Below are 19,949 nucleotides of genomic sequence, written 5' to 3'. Positions count from 1 at the left end.
CATTTACGTTAACGTCTAAGCAAATGACGTCGGAGCGACGTCAGTTAGCGCAATGCACGTCGGGTAATTTACCCGACGGAGCATGCGCAGTACGTCCGGCGCGGGAGCGCGCCTAATTTAAATGGGACTCGCCCATTTGAATAGGAACGCCTTGCGCCGGACGGATTTAAGTTACAGCGCCGCAAAATTCCAGGTAAGTGCTTTGTGGATCGGCACCTAACTTGGGAATTTTGCGGCGGAGTAACTTAAATCCGAAAAGTTACGTTGCGCCGCGGCTTTGTGGATAACCCCCTATGTGATTTAGGTATGATTATACTGTACCATGCCAATCAAATATTTAGGTATAAAAGTTTTTAACACAAAGGGGAAGCACAGTGGCCTTACAGCACTTGGCTCCTTGGTTGAAATCCCGGCTAGGACGCTATCTACATGGAGTTTGCATGCTCTCTGTGTGCTTGTGTGTGCTTTCCCAGGGTGCTCTGGTGTCCTTATACACTCCGAAGACATGCTATTAAGTAAACTGGCCCTAGTATACATGTGCCTGTATGGATGCATGTGAGGTAGGGATCTTAGATTGTAAACTCCTTGAGGGCGGGGACTGATGTAAATGTACAATATGTAAAGTGCTGTATATAAATACCTATAAAAAATTATTTTGCACGGCACAGTCATCACCCCGGAGCACTTTATATGTACATTGATATGCAGAGCACAGGAATAATCCGAGCCTCGTCTCTGCGTTCTATTCTTCTTGGCTTCGTTTTCATTCTGCTAATTGGCCGGCGTGAGTCACACCTTTATTCTGCCTATTAATATTTGCTTATATAATGAATTGTGTGTACATTGCATGGGGGAGAATTTAATGGGCTAATTTTAGTAACTGGATGTTGCAATTCATGGACGGTTTGGATTAAGCAAAAACAAAACGCTGTCCCGCCGACATCAATAATCAGATGGAGCATGATGGGAGGAAGAGACGCATCCAGCTTGTACAGACAGCGAAGTCATTTTCATATTAGAGACTCCTAAAATAAACTGAAATTGAGAGGACAGCGCAGTAGTGAGAGTCAATTTGGATTTACGATTGCAATGTTTTTGTTAACCCCTTCCATACGGGGCATTTTCACCCACTTCCTGCCCAGACCAATTTTTAGTTTTCAGCGCTGTTGCACTTTGAAATGACAATTGCGTGGTCATGCAACACTGTACCCAAACTGAATCTTTATGTTTTTTTCCCCCCACAAATAGAGCTTTCGTTTGGTGGTATTTAATCATCTCTGTGGTTTTTATTTTTTGCGCTATAAACAAAAGAAGAGCTACAATTATTTAAAAAAAACACAATATTTTTTACTTTTTTATTTAATAAATGTCACAATTTTTAAAAAATAAATCTTTTTTCCTCAGTTTAGGCCGATACGTATTCTTCTACATATTTTTGGTAAAAAAAAATCGCAATAATCGTATATTGATTGGTTTGCGCAAAAGTCCTAACTATGCGGCTGATTCATAGAATCAGTTACGCATAGATAGCCCTAAGATCCGACAGCTGTAATTGACTTACACAGTCGGATCTTATGATGCAATTCTAGGCCGGCCGCTAGGTGGCGATTCCATTGTGGTCAGCGTAGAATATGCAAATGACTAGTTACGGCGATCCACGAAGATCTGCGCGTTCGTCGCAATCTCGTACGTCGTCGCTAGTCGTTTTTTCCTGTCGCAAAGTTACACCTGCTTTAACATGGCTTATCTTTAGATCAGCCATGTTAAAATATGACCGTCGTTCCCGCGTCGAATTTCAAAATTCGATTTTTTTTTTCCGTAAGACGTCCGGGAATACGAAACGCCGTAACGCACGTCGCCGTTCAAAAAAAACGTCGGGCACCGTAATTTCACGCAAAGCACGTCGGGAAATTTTAACACGGAGCATGCGCAGAACTTTCAGTGCGGGAACGCGCCTAATTTAAATGGTGCCCGCCCCATTTGAATTAGGCGGGCTTGCGCCGAGCGCTTTTACGTTACACCGCCGCAAGTTTACAGGTAAGAGCACTTACGCTGTAAATCTGCGGCGGTGTAACGTAAATGGGATACGTTACGCCGCAGCGGAGTAACGTAAATGTCTGAATCTGGCCCATAGCGTCTACAAAATAGGTAAAAGATTTATGGCATTTTTATTTTATAATTTTTTTTACTAGTATTGGCGGCGATTTGCGATTTTGTACTGTGACCGTGACATTGCGGCGAACACATCGGACACTTTTGACACGTTTTTGGGACCATTCACATTTATACAGCGATTAATGCTATAAATATGCATTGATTACTGTGTAAATGTGACTGTCAGGGAAGGGGTTAACCACTAGGGGGCGTTGAAGGGGTTAATATGTTCCCTAAGGTGTGTTCTAACTGTAAGGGGGAGGGGACTCTCAAGGGGAGGAGACCGATGTGTGTTCCTCTGTACTGGGAACACACATCGGTCTCCTCACCGCTGACAGGAGGTGGATCTGTGTGTTTACACACACAGATCCACACTCCTGCCGTGATTACCGACAATCGCGGGCACCCGGCGGCAATCGCGGCCGCCGGGCACCGGCTCCGGGAACACAGGACGTCATATGACGTCCACCCGGATCGGCGAGGGGTTCCTGCCACCGTCATTTCACAATGACGCGGTATGGAAGTGGTTAAAGTATAAGTAAGGCCAAAACTTTTTTTGAGTAGTGTGGCAAAATTGGTAAAATCTTAAAATTTTCATCACAATTTGAGGGCATTGAAAACAAAGTTTTGCTCAGCAGCAGATTGAACGTGCATATGTACAAGAATCTTACTCAGGGGTGTGGCCTATCTTTAACCATTTGCTTACTGGGCACCTAAACCCCCCTCCTGCCCAGACCAATTTTCAGCTTTCAGTGCTGTCGCATTTTAAATGACAATTGCGCTGTCATGCTACGCTGTACCCAAATTAAATTGTTGACATTTTTTTCCCACAAATAGAGCTTTCTTTTGGTGGTATTTGATCACCTCTGCGTTTTTTTTTTTAATAAAATAAAAATACAGATTTAAAAAAAAAAAAATTATATATTTTTATATTCTGTTATAAAATTTTGCAAACGGATAATTTTTCTCCTTCATTGATGTACGCTGATGAGGCTGAACTGATGGGCACTGATGGGCTTCACTGATGGGCTGCACTGATTGGCACCAATGGGCTGCATTTATGGGCACTGATAAGGCAGGACTGGTGGGCACTGATAGTCGGCACTGGTGGGCACTGATAGGCGGCACTGAGAGGTGGCACTGATGGGTGGCACTGAAGGGAATTAATAGGTGGCACTGGTGGGCACTGAGAAGTGGCACTAATAGGTGGCATTGATAGGTGGCAGTGATGGGCACTGATAGGTAACAGTGATGGGCACTGATGAATGGCAGTGATGGGCACTAATCAGTTACACTGATAGGCATCACAGGTGGGCATTAATAGGTGGCACTGTGGGCACTGGCAGGTGGCAATGGCAGGTGGCACTGGCAGGCGGTATTTTTGGCACAAAGGAGGCAGATGTGGCTCCTTCCTCTTCGGTCCCTTGTAAACAAGCCGGTGATCAGCTTTTTTTTTCTCCTCACGCTGTCAGTGTGAGGAGAAATAAAAACGATTGCCGATCCTTTGTTTACATCATGTGATCAGCTGTCATTGGCTGACAGCTGATCACATGGTAAGGGGCCGGGACCGGCCCCTTATACGGATCTGTGATCTACCAAGTCTCAGCAACTTGGTGATCACATGGCGCAACCGCGCACTCCCTGCAGGGGGCGCGCGTTGCGCATGCAAAGGGGAGGACGTCTATTGACGTCCTCCTGGATTTTCAGGCCCGCGGGCCTCTAGTGGTTAAAGGGTAAAAAAATAGCAAATAAAGAAAAAATAATATAGCATATATATGTATATATATGCAACACTAATATTGTAATTGAATGTTATTAAAAATCACCTTTCCTTTTTCAATCTGCAGCTCTGTAATTTTCTAAAAATGCAATGCAATATGGCTCCCTGGAGTTGTTCTGTACACAGAGTGTGTACTGACCACTTCCTAGAAACATCATTTCCTGCTTGTGTGATTGGCTGCTTGTGTGATTTCAGACGTCACCCGCAAAAAAAATGTCATTTTTGGAGAGATACTTTCAATATGAACACGTCTAAAGGGATGCAGGCCCAGCAGATTTGCTTATTAGTGCCCAGCAGGTGCACAGCTGACTGATCATTATGAAACCACTCTCATTAGACCCACTAGGTACAGAGGCACAGACGAACACACATGGATTTCTTCAGAATAACAAAAAGGTAGGAATCTGCAACAAAGTTGTTATAATCCTTGCAATGTACATCGATCACCCAGGGGGAATGTTTTTTTTTTTCTCAACAAAAGCGGAGTTACGCTTTAAGGCAACTTTCTTTTTTACCCTAGACGGCAAAGATTTAACTAATTTACATATAACCAGCCCCTCCCGCCTTCATAAACGAATACAAAACTGTTAATTAGTTATATTTAGCTCTCTAATTAGCTTTGATATTAGAAGCTGTAGCGATACTCCTGTGCAGATCAGGCTACTCCTTTAATTCTCGTTCACACGAGCAGAAGGCCACGGTAAAACATAGGCATTTGTGTCACAACAGCAGCGCCCACATCTGTTGTTTAGCTTGATGGCGAATGGGACAATTCAAACTAGTGCATTAATGTTGCTTTGCGACACCCTAATTTTAACAAGATGCCTGCCAAAGTTAATAGGACTGTGCTGTAACCACTTTCCAAATGCAGATATGGTGGTTGCAATGCACTCCTTTAGGTCTGGTTCATACCTATGCAGGTTGCAGTTTGCATATTCCAGGTGCATTTTGCGTTTTTACTTACACGTTTTTGATCCATTAAAGTCTATGGATTTAAAAACCAGAAAAAAGTCCCTGGCCCTTTCCATAAAATGCACAGATGTGAACGTGACCCATAGGAAACCATGTTAAATGGACTGTAGTGTGTTTCTGTAAAACTGAAAACGCACTATAAAATGCGTAGGTTTGAATCAGGCCTTAATGTAAAATCCCCTTGGGATCAAAGAACAGTTCAGGAGGCAGCAGTAGCAGCACAATATAATAAGTGATCCATTGAGGACTACACTTCAGAGCCTATTGTGCGTGTGAAGGAAGCCTTAAAGTGAATCTGTAACGACAGGGGAGCTGTTAGTTTTCTGGCTGTGATGTTCATCCTACTGCTTCACTAATGAGTCATTGATCCTGAACAACAGGCATGCAGGTTGAGACTTCTGACTTAGGCCCGGGTCACACTGATGCGACAATCGCTCCGACTTTGAGAGCACAAGTCGCATGACATGTAAAAAATCAATGTTTCCCTAGAGAGCCGGCTTAACTGGTCCGACTTGTGTCGGTCCAACTTTGGAAAAGGTTCCTGCACTACTTTGGTCAGACTTCTGTCCGATTTTAGCCCATAGAAATGAATGTAAAGCCTCATACACACGATCGGACTTCCATCTGACTTTTTCGAGGATTTTGCTCCGAATGGGCGTTGGCCGTGATCTTGCCCTGCATACACACGGCAGGACATTTTCAGCTAACTTTCACCAAATCACGTGGTTTTTCAGCTCTTTACCGCCACCCTTTGTTCAACTTCTGCTATTGTTGTCTGATCTTTAGCATTTGTTCTATGCGTGTTTGTTCTTTGGACTTTAGTACACACGATAGGATTATCCTCCATCGGACATTTGTTGCCGGAAATTTTGAGAGCATTCACACAGTGCCGGCCCAAGACATTGTGCTGCCTGGGACCAAGAATGAAATGCTGCCCCCCCCCCCCCAAAAAAAAATCACGCCCACCAAAAGGCCCCCCACATTTATTATTTTATATCATGATAACTAAAGGGGACCCGTCATGGCTCTATACATGTATAAAGGAGTATAAAGAGGACCTGTCATGGCTCTATACTTGTATAACGGAGTATAAAGAGGACCTGTCATGGCTCTATACATGTATAAAGGAGTATAAAGAGGACCATGGCTCTATACATGTGTATAGGAGTGTAAAAGGACGTGTCATGGCTCTATACATGTGTATATATAAATGTTCTGCCCACCCGCTCCTGTCACCACTAACAGCAGCGGCGCCGGGCTCCTCACAGGCAGTGGCGCCTGCCCGCTCACTTGCCGACTGCTCCCCCCCCTATGTGAGTGTCCTCACAGGCAGCCCGGCGCCGTGCTCCTCACATGCAGCGGAGTGGGCGGAATGGGCTGCCTGGTGGGCGTCAATATGCTGCCCCCCTAAAAGTGCCGCCTGGTACCCATGGTACCACCCGGTCCCATTGTAGGGCCGGCCCTGCATTCACAGCAAACCATTGTTGCGTTGAAAAACCAAAAACAATTGTCCGATGGAACGTACACATTGTCGGATCGTCCGCTAAAACAGGTCTGTCGGACAATTGTTGTCTGATCGGGCCTTGAGTCGCATCCAAGTCGGATCAGTTAAGTCTTAACTGATCCGAGATGTGACATGCGACTTGTGTTTAGAGGCAATTTTAGCACTGCAAAATGTATTAAGAAACAAAAAATGAATACCAGACGCAAGTTGCACTCATCTCACATCGGATCCTGTTCATTAAAGTCTGGCCGATGTCTGACCAATGTTACAGGGCAAAGTCTAATAGGAAGACGCGGGACTTTCATGTCAGAGCAGTGTGAACCCGGCCTTAAAGCGGTTGTATACCCTCGGAAATTTTTTTTTTACCCCTGTAAGGCAAAAGGTATAATGAGCTAGTAGCCGTGATGTCGTCACTCCCGCTCAAGCATGCAGGAGATTTCTTTCCGACAAGGTCCGGCGTCTGCCGGGCTTTCAGCCGAGAATCCCCTGTGCGCGAATGCGTCGCTGCAGTCAGCGGCTCATTGCGAGGGGAATATCTCCTAAACCATACAGGTTTAGGAGATATTTCTTTTACTTACAGGTGAGCCTTATTATAGTTTTACCTGTTGGTAAAAGTAAAAAAAAATACTATACAACCACTTTAAAGAAAACCTGTAGGCTTCTATTGCTGATGACTACTAATGAAGATACTAGTTGCCTGACTATCGTGCTGACCCTCTTGCTTCAATGCTCAGAAGTACACAGATAAGGACATCTGACATGTGTTAATCTTCATACTTGTCCTTGGTCAGAATTCCTGATTTGCAGAAAAAGTACTGAATGTTAAGAAGTAGGCAATGGCTGCCTGCATTATTCTTTCAGCCTTGGTCTCCTTAAAAATGACTGCATGCTTTTTTTTTGGTTCAGCCTCTTACTAAGCAGCAAAGCCATATGATGAACATGAAGCCCTGTACACACGAACGGTTTTCCCGACGGGAAAAAGTCAGATGGGATTCACGATGGGAAAATAGAGAGCAGGTTCCTTTTTTTCCCGCCGGGATTCCTGGCAGTTTTCCTGTCGGGAAAACTGCGAGGAATCATACACACGGCCGGTTTTTCCCAGCCAAAAGCTCTCTTGCCCGTTTTCCTGGCAGGAAATCCGGTCGTGTGTACGACGCTTGAGAGTCATGGAACTAGCAACAGCAAAAAGTCTGTCAGTGCCCCTTATCTCTACCATGACAGGTTCACAGGGGTTGTAAAGGTTTGTTTTTTATTTTCTAAATAGGTTCCTTTAAGCTAGTGCATTGTTGGTTCACTTACCTTTTCCTTCCATTTCCCTTCTAAATGTTTTTTTTCTTTGTCTGAATTTCTCACTTCCTGTTTCTCCTCAGTAAACTGTTCTGGCTGACTAACCCCCAACCAGAACAGCTCGGATGATGGGGGCAAGTTTACTGAGGAGAAACAGAAAGTAAGAAATTCAGACAAAGAAAAAAAAAACATTTAGAAGGGAAATCGAAGAAAAAGGTAAGTGAACCAACAATGCACTAGCTTAAAGGAACCTATTTAGAAAATAAAAAACGAACCTTTACAACCCCTTTAAGTCATCTGTTGCTTCTATCTAAAAAAAATCCAGAAATGTGTACGTACTGTGCTAGACTCAGAAAGCATCTGGTGTTTATAGAGATGATCAATAACTGTATGTAGATCAATCTCCCGCAGTTAAGTTATCTCTGAATTTCTGCAGCGATCAATGCAGATATCAGGACTTCTGTACGCCGCGTACCCTGTCCAACGCTGCAAACCAAATGAAAATTTGTTTTCCTACCAGACTAGACATGAGGCAGACCGCTCTATTAATTGATTAGCCACAATAAGAAAAGCGCTGAACCCAGACAATTCAAAAGAACATTTCACTTTCAGGCTGATACACAGCTGGAAGAACTAGACTTTTTTCTTCCCGAACAGAAAGTTTTTGATACAGTCTACATCAATATCGCTGCTACACTAGAAGCTATTAGGAGTTATTAGTCATATTATTATTAATGTTTCTGTAATTTTATATAATTTTACAGATGGTAAAAACAAGATTCTCGTACTTTTGCGGCGGGCGTAGCGTAAGCCATTTACACTACGCCGCCGCAACTTACTGGAGCAAGTGCGGTATTCCTCAAGCACTTGCTCCGTAGTTTGCGGCGGCGTAGTGTAAAAGGCCCGGCGTATCCCTGCGTAATTCAAAAGGGGCGGCTTGTATTTAAATTAAGCGCGCCCCCGTGCCGATCAAACTGCGCATGCGCAGGGCTTAAAATAGCCCAGTGCGCATGCTCCAGTTCTCGACGGAAAACGTCAATGACGCCGACGTGTGCGTCATTGACGTAAAGTCGTATTCAAGAACGACTTAGGAAAACGGCGTACCCGACAGGAAAAGACGACGCGGACCCGACGCCATACTTAACATGGCATACGGCGGACTGGCGTAAGGTTACCCCTCATAAAGCAGGGGTAACCTTACGCTTACACAAACGACGTAAGCGACGGCTACGCGGGGCGAATTCGTTCGGGAATCGGCGTATCAGGCTCATTTGCATAAACAAATGAGACCTGAACGTAAACGCCACCTAGCGGCCGACGGCGAATTACATTTAAGATCCGACAGTGTAAGTCACTTACACATGTCGGATCTTCAGCGTATCTATGCGAAAATGATTCTAGGAATTACTCGCATAGATACCCGGGCCAAAAAACAGAGATACGACGGTGTTTCCTGAGATACACCGTCGTAACTCTGCTGAGAATCTGGCCCTTAGTCCATAAAGACATGGATGAGCGATTCTGGGGTGGAGGAACTTGACTGGTCCTGACCTCAACTCAATAGAACATCTTTGGGATCAAATAGAGCAGAGACTGCAAGCCAGGACTTCTCGTCCAATATCAGTGCTTGACTTAACAAATGCGCTTCTTGAAGAATGGTCAAACATTCCCATAGACACACTCCTAAACCTTGTGGACGGCCTTCCCAGAAGAGTTGAAGCTGTTTTAGCTGCAAAGGGTGGGCCAACTCAATATTGAACCCTATGGACCAAGACTGGGATGCCATTGAAGTTCATGTGCATGTAAAGGCAGGTGTCCCAATACTTTTGACAATATATATATATATATATATATATATATATATATATATATATATATATATATATATATATACCTGTATATATATATATATATATATATATACCATATTTATCGGCGTATATCGCGCACTATTTTCCCCTTAAAATAAGGGGAAAATCGTGGGTGCGCGATATACGCCGATAGCCGCTTCCCGCGCTCAGTTTGAAATCCTGCGCCGACATATACCGAGTGCAGTACACTCGGGTACATTCGGCTAGGCTCGGCTTCGCTCGTGCTCACGCATAAACGTCACAGAGCGTGAGCGAAGCCGAGCCTTGCCGAATGTACCCGAGTGTACTGCACTCGGTATATGTCGGCGGAGGCGTTCGAACTGAGCGCGGGAAGCGGGGACTCGACTTGAGGCGCGCGCTGGAGAAGCCGGGAGGACACCATCGAGGCCGCAGACGGACGCTGGACCGGACGATGGACGATGGGAAGACACCAAAACTGTAAGTAATAAAATCATATAACATTTTTTTTTACAGGAATTTCGGGGGCAACTTTAGGGGTGCGCGGTATACGCGGGAGCGCGTTAAATACGGTATATATATTGTGACAGTAGGAGCCACTGTCACGGTAAAATGGACAGTTTGCTGGACACAGGGTATGCACATTTGCTGGGTGCAACTCTACAGAGCGTAGATGTGGACTGGAGAAGACTGCTTTTGCAGCTTTCTTCAGGTTTTGGTAATTTGACATGGGGCTCTGTTTGGAGATTCCACAGTGTCTGGGGTGGGACGGAATCTCCAACCCTGTATCCAGACTTTGTGAATGATCAGCAGGGTGTGTGCTCAGGTGAGCACAGCCTTTATAATGAGAGTGTGGAAAGATCTCATGGCTCCCAGTGGGAGACAGCTCCACACCAAGAGACAGGAGGTCTTCAGGAGTCAGAGAGACAGCCAGAACGTTGGTTACTGCAAGAGGCAGAGCTGTAGACGCTGTCTACTTTGAGGAGTCCGCTGGCCTGGGTGACCAGGACAAAGTGCAGAAGTACTGCTACAGAGAGCCAGGTGGGCTAGTATTTTCGGTTTTGTGTTTGATGGAGAAGAACCCCCTGCGTGGGAAACCTTTGTTTGGACCTTTGTTTTGCCTTTTTAATAAAAATGGGCTACCATTCCCTTAAATATAGTTCCTGACTGGCGTGAATCACTTGAAAAACACATATACCACGAGAGCTAACAACCCCCAACATACAATATATACACACACATACACACACCATTGAGTTTAGATATACTTTAAGATAGCTTATTATACTATGCTGGAGCCATGTTAAAGTGGTCTTTCAGGCAATATTATCCTATGTAATTTTCCTCCACAAGTGACCCCTGAAAGCCCCATCATATGTGTATGCTATACTTTTTACCTTCAGAAGCTAATACTACTGGGACAAAAATATATATATTTTATTTTTTTATATATATATTTATATATTTAAAAAAAATATGCCACAAGTTGAGCTTTAAGCATTATTTAGCACATTTAAGAGCCATTGCTCATTTATCAATCATTGACAGTATCATTGCCCCCCCCCCCCATCTTTTTGGGGTGAGCATAAGTACCTTTTATAAACAAATTTTCCTGCTTGTGGGATGATCTTCCAGCAATCTGTCACTCCTCTTTATAGCAGCATATGTCATTGTCATCCCACAAGGTACCATTCCAATAGTGACTTATCCTGGGAGGAGTAGAGATCGCCTTCGCAATTGTTTTTTTAGGAAGTCTTCCGCCTCCTCAAAGAGATGGCCTTACATTTGTTTGGTTTGCAAATCATAAGTGGGGTCAAATTGATGATCGTTTTTGACCACAGTGATGAGAAAATTCAGAGAAGCAGGATAAAAAAAAAAATTCACGAACAAACAAATTTTTAATAGCAAGACCCCTTTCACACTGGAGGCGTTTTTCAGGCGATTTAGCGCTACAAATATCGCCTGAAAAAAGTCTCATCTGCAATCCCAGTGTGAAAGCCCGAGTGGTTTAAAAAAAAGTCCTGCAAGCAGCAGCTTCTTTGAGGCACTTTAGGAGCGGTGTATACACTGCTCTTAAAGCGCTCCTTCCCATTGAATTCAATAGGAAGCACCGCCAAAGTGTCTACAAAGCGCCTCGGCAGCGGTGCTTTGTGGGAGCTTTTAACCCTTTATTCGGCCACTAGCGGGGTTTAAAAGCGTCCTGCTAGCACCTGGAAAACGCTGGTAGTTTTAGGGTGCTGGCAGTGTGAAGGGGCTCTTAAAGTTGATGTAAACCCCCCCCCCAAAAAAAAAATTGATGTCACAATGTAGAGTATAAGATTTACTACCATCTGTGCCCAGTCTTGCCACATAGAGTTAATCCAGCTCTGAGCAATCCTATTTTATTGTTCATTGAAAATTAACAGACTTCCAGATAAAAACCTGTCTAAATAAAAAGTTCTTTCCTCTTTCCTTGCTTTGAGTGACAGGTTATTTACATATCTAGATTGGACATGTTTATCATATGTTTATCATAATATGAGGTGATCCACAGTATAAAAAGTGAGAAATCCACCCCCCCCCCCATAACACATCCTGGTAATATGCAATGAACTGTGGATCACCTCATATTATGATTGTGAACAATGATAAACATAACATAACATATGATAAACATGTCCAAGCTAGATATGTAAATAACCTGTAACACAAAGCAAGGAGAGAGGAAAGGACTTTTTATTTAGAGAGGTTTTTTATCTGGAAGTCTGTTAATTTTCACTGAACAATAAAAGAGGATTGCTCAGAGCTGGATTAACTCTGTGTGGCAAGACTGGGCACAGATGATAGGAAATCTTATACTCTACATTGTGACATAAAAAAAAATGGGTTTACATCCACTTTAATGTGGTTTTTATTTACAAAATTACATGTATTCTAAAATCAAATGTTAAAAGTCATTGAATGTATGAAAATCTACTAGTGTATGGCCAACTTTAACAAACCCCACTTACAAAACTTTTCAACTGTTACAGACCCCGAAGTCAGATTCTGTGTCCCCTTTACAGAAGAGAGAGAGACTTTCTTCTATAGTACTCGGGCTGGGCAGGTGCGCCCCTCAGGCCCCATACACACGAGAGGATTTATCCGCAGATACGGTCCAGCGGACCGTATCCGCGGATAAATCCTCTCAAAGATTTCAGAGGATTTCTATGCGATGGCGTGTACACACCATCGCATTGAAATCCGCGCTGAAATCCTCTGCCGATGACGTGTCGCGCCGTCGCCGCTATTATGACGCGGCGACGGGCGCGACGCTGTCATATAAGGAATTCCACGCATGCGTCAAGTCATTACGACGCGTGCGGGGAATCCCTTTAGACGGATGGATCCGGTAAGTCTGTACAGACGAGCGGATCCATCCGTTGGAATGGATTCCAGCAGATGGATTTGTTGAGCATGTCAGCAAATATCCATCTGCTGGAAATCCATCCCAGGGGAGATTTATCTGCGGATAAATATCCCACGGAGTGTACACACCATAGAATCTATCCGCTGAAACCCGTTTGCACGGATTTATCTGCGGATAGATTCTATGGTGTGTATGGGGCCTCAAGGTTGTCCTGGTTTACAAACCTGCTGCATATTATCAGAATGACCTAAATGAATCTGCATTCCGCATTTCATTAAAAAGTTACTCTGCAAACTTTTGCTCTTGTTGCCGTTCTAAAAATACGAGTTGTCCTAGATTCCAAGATAAAAGCTTTGTCATCATTCAATAGCTGCCAAATATAACAACCCAGCTTACCATGGTAGGGGCTTAGATCTGAGAATTTTGGAAATCTCTAACTAAAATAATTGATTTGCTTAAAGGGAATCTGTCTAATATATATATATATAATTAGATAACGTAACATTTTGCTCCATTTGTCATTGTCTGGGATAATTTTATAATATAATAAAAAATCAATCCTGGAAGCGTCCATTTTGAATAATTATCTGCCTTTCTTTACACAAAGCAATGTCCAAGCTGTGAATTGCACGCAACTTCCAGTAGAGGCTTAACCCTCGTACACACGATCGGTTTTCACAGCAGGATACTGACAGGAGAGCTTTTGCCGGACATGTGTATGCTTCCTCGCAGTTTTCCCGTCAGGAAAACAGCCGGGAATCTCGGCGGGAAAATAGAGAACCCGCTTTCTATTTTCCCGTCAGGATTCCCAGTGTTTTTTTTCCCGCCAGATCTACTACTTACCTATGGGAAAAACTGCGAGGCAGTGCTGGTGGAGCATACACACGGCCGGGATTCCCGGCCAAAGCTCCATGGCAGTTTTCCTGCCGCGTTCTCGGCTTTCCCCTCTGTGGACTTTTTACCGCCGAGAAAACCGAGCGTCTGTAAAGGGCTTTACTGTATGCTTGGCAACATAATGCATTAGCAGATTTGATCATTCTTGTCAATTATACTGATTACAAATGACTGTGAGCCACGATGCACAACTGAGATCACTTTTTGATTTGAAATGGAAACTAAACTTTTATCGATACTCCCTTTAGTCACTTACAAAATCAACTATTTCCATTAAAATAACACACACACATTTTTTAAGAAAGGGCCAAAAAAACGAACTTTAACCACTTGACTACTGGGCACTTTTACCTACTTCCTGCCCAGGCCAATTTTCAGCTATCAGCGCTGTCACACAATTGCGTGGTTATTCAACACGGTACCAATATTAAATGTTTATCATTTTTTTTTCACACAAATAGAGCTTTCTTTTGGTGGTATTTAATCACCACTAGTTTTTTTATTTTTTGCTAAAAAAAAAGACTGAAAAGGTTAAAAAAATATAATAAAAATTCAGTTTGTTCGAAAATTTTGCAAACGGGTAGTTTTTCTCCTTCACCGATGGGCACTAATGAGAAGGCACTAATGAGGTTGCACTGATTGGCGGCACTGATAAGTGGCACAGATGGGCTCTGATAGGCAGCACTAATGAGACAGCAGTGATGGGGTGGCACTGGTGAAAAGGCACTGATGAGGCTGCACTAATAGGTGGCACTGATAGGCACTGATAGGTGGCACTGATGGGCTCTGATAGGCAGCACTGAAGGGCACTGAGAGGTGGCACTGATAGGTGGCACTGATAGGCACTGGTAGACAGCACTGATAGGTGACACTGATGATGAGGCACTGATTGGCAGCACTGATGGACACTGGTGGGCACTGATTAGCGGCACTGATTAGCAGCACTGGTGGGAACTGATCAGCAGCACTGGTGGGCACTGATCAGCAGCACTGGTGGGCACTGATCAGCAGCACTGGTGGACACTGATTGGCGGCACTGGTGGGCACTGATTGGCAGCACTTATGGGCACTGTTGGGGCTGCACTGATAATCAGTGCTCTGATTATCAGTGCTGATATCCCTTTAACAAAAGCCGGTTATCAGCTTTCTTCTTCTCTCATGACACTGTCAGCGTGAGGTAAGAAAAGCCAATAACTGGTTTGTGTTTACATCCTGTGATCAGCTGTCATTGGCCGACAGCTGATCACATGGTAAAGGGTCCCTGTGATTGGCCCTTTATTCTGATCTGTGATCAGCTGAGTTTGAAGGAGGGGGTGCCTGTAGTTGCAGGAAAGAAATTTGCACTGTGTATGGCCTGCCTATCTAAACCTTTTCCCACCTCAATTTTAAGCTGTATGCCAACTACTCTGTACAAGAAAGATGTGTACACTTACCTAATCTAAGGGCGCTCCAGCCTGGTCACATGATCAGGTCCCAGCACCAATTTTATGGGAGAGGAGGGACCGTGGAGAACAAATGCCCCATAATAGGTCTATGGCTGACATCACCACACAGGCTCTGCAGCCGTAGTCGCTGATAGCTTCCCTCCCCTGAAGCCGACCGCTAGGGGGGACCACATGACCAGAGCGTCCTTAGATTAGGTAACCAACTCTCCTTTACAGGGTAGTTAGCATAGGGCTATCAATGAGGGTGGGAGTAGATATTAAAGTGGTTCTAAATCCTTAAGGCTCCATTCACACCTAGGCGTATTGTCGCCTGTAGCGCGACGCTATTGCAGCCTGCAATACGCTGGAGGGGTGATTTAACATTGTCGGCTATGGAGATGGTTCACATCTCCACGCCGAACGCCGAAACGCTGTACGCCTGAAGCTCAAAACAAGTCCCGGACCTTTTTTTCAGGCGGCTTTCGGCATAGCTGACAATGTTGATCACCCCTCCGGCGTATGTTAGGCTTCAAAAACGCCGCGTTTTGTCGCGGAAAATCGCGGGACAAAACAACGCAATTTGTCGCGGCAAATCGCGGTAACATACTTCGCGTTCAGGTGTGAATGCAGCCTAAGGGTTTTTGTACCCTAATGCATTCTCTGCATTAAAGTAATAAACCTTCTGTGATATACTTCTCCTTATACTTACCTGAGCCACAATCACGATCCAGCGCTGTGTCCAAAAGCAGCGTCTCACTTTAATGGCATTGGCTGCCATTAAAGTGAAAAACCTTTTGTGTCCAGGATCCCCCCAGCCCCCCGTTATACCTCAGCCAGGTGGATTTGTCTCTATTTGTCTTGCTAATCATCAGTGGGACTACAAGAGATGGGAACTCAAAATATGGCTTATCATCAGAACAGGAACACCTTCCAATGAGGACTCGAGAGAATATCCCTCATTTAGAGAGATTTCCTCTCACTTCCTGTTGTGTCTCCTACTCAGGAAATAAAAGAAAATCTCCCATTTAGTACACAAATAGTAAAAAAAAACTGATATAGGTTTTAACACTTTCCTTCAAAATGTAAAAAAATTTATAAATTGGCTTTAGATTTACTTTAAGACCTTGTAGGAGGGGACAGTTACATTGCTTATTGTGTAATACTGTATATCAAGTCTGAATCTGAGAAGGAGCCATACTGCATGCTCCAGCAAGATCAAAAAGCATTGCCCTTAGGAAACTAAAAATACCAATTAGTATTAACTAAGTTTATTATTTACCTTCCAATACAACTCACGTTGTGAATTATGGCCAAAAACGTTGAATTTGGAATTAAGGTTACAAATGCTCGCTTTCTGACATTTCTACGACCTCAATAACAAACCGGCCCCTTGGACAATTCCTTCTTTTTCGCAGATCAAAGAAGCAGTACTCTCCCAGAAGGACAGGCTGCCGGAACATTATGTGCTGATCTCCAAGAACATCTCGCACATTCAATTCGTACTCCATTAAATGTTTTTCTCCCAAATTAGCTGAATGTGGCTAACGCATCAGATTTGTAGACAGAAGACCTCAACGTCTTTATTCTTCAAATCTTTATTTTTCCATTTCTTCCTGAAGGTCGGAGGAGCCGAAACATTTATGTGCTAATAAAGTGGGGAAAAGGGACATTCTCTCCTGAGCCCACCAAGATCTGGGACTGCCAATAGACTTGATAAGACCCCATGGCTGACTCTATAAATATATATATATATATATATATATATATATATATATATACAGTTGCAGTGTTCTTACCTTTTTCTCCATAGTTGTCATCTCAGTTGTCAATTCTTCTACCCTTCGGTGTAAACACAGGTTGTCCTCCTGCGCCTGTCCCAGCAGGATCTGGTCATTATTCAGCCGCATCTGTAACTCCAGGAGCTGCCAAAGAAAACATAAAATAATTAGGATAATATTAGGGAGGTGGGTGGCCAGGATTAGAAAACGTCCCTCTGAGTTTTCACTCTTCCATGTAAATAAGGGTAGAGGCAAAAAATCTCACATGCATATCCATCAAGGTTGGGTGAGAATTTAGTCACATCACTGCAAAAGCCCTTCCAGGGATGAACAAATATCTCTGCTTGTAGTTTTTGCAGCAATATCTGCCCATCTTTGATCACCCTTATGCCGCGTACACACGGTCGTTTTTTGGCATGAAAAAAAAAATGTAATTTTTCAGCATGTCCAAAAAACAAAGTTTTTCCAACTTCAACATTAAAAACGATGTTGCCCACACACCATCATTTTAGAAAAATGATGAACAAAGCGCGGTGATGTACAACATGTACGACGGCACTCTGAAGGGGAAGTTCTATTCGCCTTTGGGCTGCTTTTAGCTGATTCCGTGTTAGTAAAAGACGATTCACGCTTTTTTGTCTGTTACAGCGTGATGAATGTGCTTACTCCATTATGAATGGTAGTTTTACCAGAACGAGCGCTCCCGTCTCATAACTCACTTCTGGGCATGCGCGGGTTTAAAACGTTGTTTTAGCCCACACGCGATCATTTTTTACAACCCGAAAAACAACATTTAAAAAAACGACATTACAAAATGCAGCATGTTCGAATTTTTTTTTGTCGTTTTTCAGAAGCCAAAAAACGATGTGAAGCCCACACACGATGATTTTAAATGACGTTTTTAAAAATGGCATTTTTTTTCATGACGAAAAACGACCGTGTGTACGCGGCATTAGACATTGGCTTTGCTTCTGTGGGCCCTTCAGATACCATTTTTCTCAGTGTTAGTGATAAATAATGTCAACCCAAGTGAAAAGATGAAACAGATGAAATAAGGTCTTCCACCTAATAAATATTTCCTAGACGGATCAACATTTGTTTAACTCTATCAAAGTAAAAAACTTGCAATATTTGTTATATTTAACCCTATTAATGGCCCTATTATTTATTATATTGTTTTTTATAAAGTCGAAAATTCCATTCTGAGTATGTCAGGTATTGGCATTAGTTCCCACTAATTTAACACACCTATACAATATCACATGGTCCAAGGTCAGTTAACCTACCAGATATGGGCCAGATTCAGAAAGGAGATACGACGGCGTATCTCCAGATATGCCGTCGTATCTATGCCGTTTACGTTAGGCTTTTCCCGGCGTAAAGTTACCCCTGCTATATGAGGCGTATATGCGGCGTACCAATGTTAAGTATGGCCGTCGTTCCCGTTCATTTACGTTCACGTCGAAACCAATGACGTCCTTGCGGCGTACTTTGGAGCAATGCACACTGGGAAATTCCACGGACGCCGCATGCGCCGTTCGTGAAAAACGCCAATCACGTCGGGGTAAGGGTTAATTTACATAACACACGCCCACCTCTTCACAATTTGAATTAGGCGGGTTTACGCCGGCCTATTTACGCTACGCCGCCGCAACTTTCTTTTGAGAATACGGCACTTGCCTGTAAAAGTTGAGGAGGCATAACGTAAATAGGATACGTTACGCCCGCACAAACATACGCCATTCTACGTGAATCTACCCCTATGTCTTTGCATTAAGGAAAGAGCCAGCTAAAGGGAACCTGCACAATAACGGGAAGGCACGCTCCATAGACATAGTCTCTCGTGGGAACTGATCTAAAAATAAGAATTTGAAATGATAACAGTAAGCAGAAGAGGCAAACATCCCCGCTGAGCCCAATTTTGGCTTGTTTACTTATCAGCAAGATGTAAGCCACCTCTTTGATGACTTTGATAAAACATGGCTGGTTTGTGTCACTGGTGGGCTAAACTGGGTTAAAAGGGAGGGGTTATCAGTGGGCAGATGAGATTAGATGCTGTTAAACACAACAAAACACAACATAAACACATGATACAACTTTTTTTAATGGTGGATGAAAAATACTTTGAACTGTTCCAGGTGGCAAAGGTAACCTTTTGTTTTAACTAATCCTGATCACTGACTCTTTACGTTACTGGTGGTGTAGTAGAAGTTGATATTTAGAGTAATACAGTTTATTTGCTAACTAAATGGAACATAGTGTAAGCTTTTGAGGCATGCTGACCCTTCAGCCCGCTGTCTGCTGAAAACAGTCACAGGAGTGCAGAAGAAACTGGAAAAGTACAGCCAAGCGAGATTCAGAAACATCTGTGTAATACGTTGATGGTAGATCAACTTGGTTGGTAAACGGGTAAATTTCATATTTTATATTTTTGTTCTTGGATACCCTGTCATTTATAAATAAGAACATTCTCCTCCTGAAAACAAGTCTGTCACATATGATTAAAGATTATAGAACAGAGTGAGAAAAAGCTGTTTATTTTTTAAATTCTTTCATTGCTGTGTAAAGCTGGCTATAGACGCACCGAAATTCAACTGGCTCAGCAGGGACCAGCCGAATTTCGATCTATGTGTGGCTATCCCCGTTCGATAGGAGTCAATTATTCGACAGGCTTCTGTCGAATGGATAAACTAGAAATTTTTTGTCGATCGTTGGCTGCAGCACTGTATTCTGATCCGTCCCGCTGTCAGAATAATGGAGACAGGGATTCCCCCAACCACCTTGTTTGTTCAGTTTCAATGGAGTTAATTTCCCCTTAAAACACACTCCAGATCCGTTCCAGATGTATTTTTCCATGCCCGTTTTTAACACGTTTTTGGCACGTTCTGGTGCATTTTAGATGCATTTCCAGATGCATTTCCAGATGCATTCCAGGTGCT

General features: G+C 43.5%; 1 protein-coding gene across 3 annotated transcripts in view; it reads right to left on the bottom strand.

Moving 5' to 3' along the window:
- LMNTD1 (lamin tail domain containing 1) overlaps positions 1-19,949 on the bottom strand; it is a 218,037-nt gene that overhangs the window by 104,166 nt on the left and 93,922 nt on the right. For all 3 annotated transcript variants that reach the window (XM_040345614.1, XM_040345612.1, XM_040345613.1), the window contains exon 7: positions 17,029-17,154. In XM_040345614.1, the coding sequence (XP_040201548.1) occupies positions 17,029-17,154 (126 nt within the window). The remainder of the gene's footprint in view (positions 1-17,028; positions 17,155-19,949) is intronic.

The sequence above is a fragment of the Rana temporaria genome, chromosome 3, assembly GCF_905171775.1.
Source record: "Rana temporaria chromosome 3, aRanTem1.1, whole genome shotgun sequence".
Lineage (NCBI taxonomy): Eukaryota > Metazoa > Chordata > Amphibia > Anura > Ranidae > Rana > Rana temporaria.
Note: the sequence above shows the minus strand (reverse complement) of the source record. Positions and strands in the feature narration are given on the sequence as shown.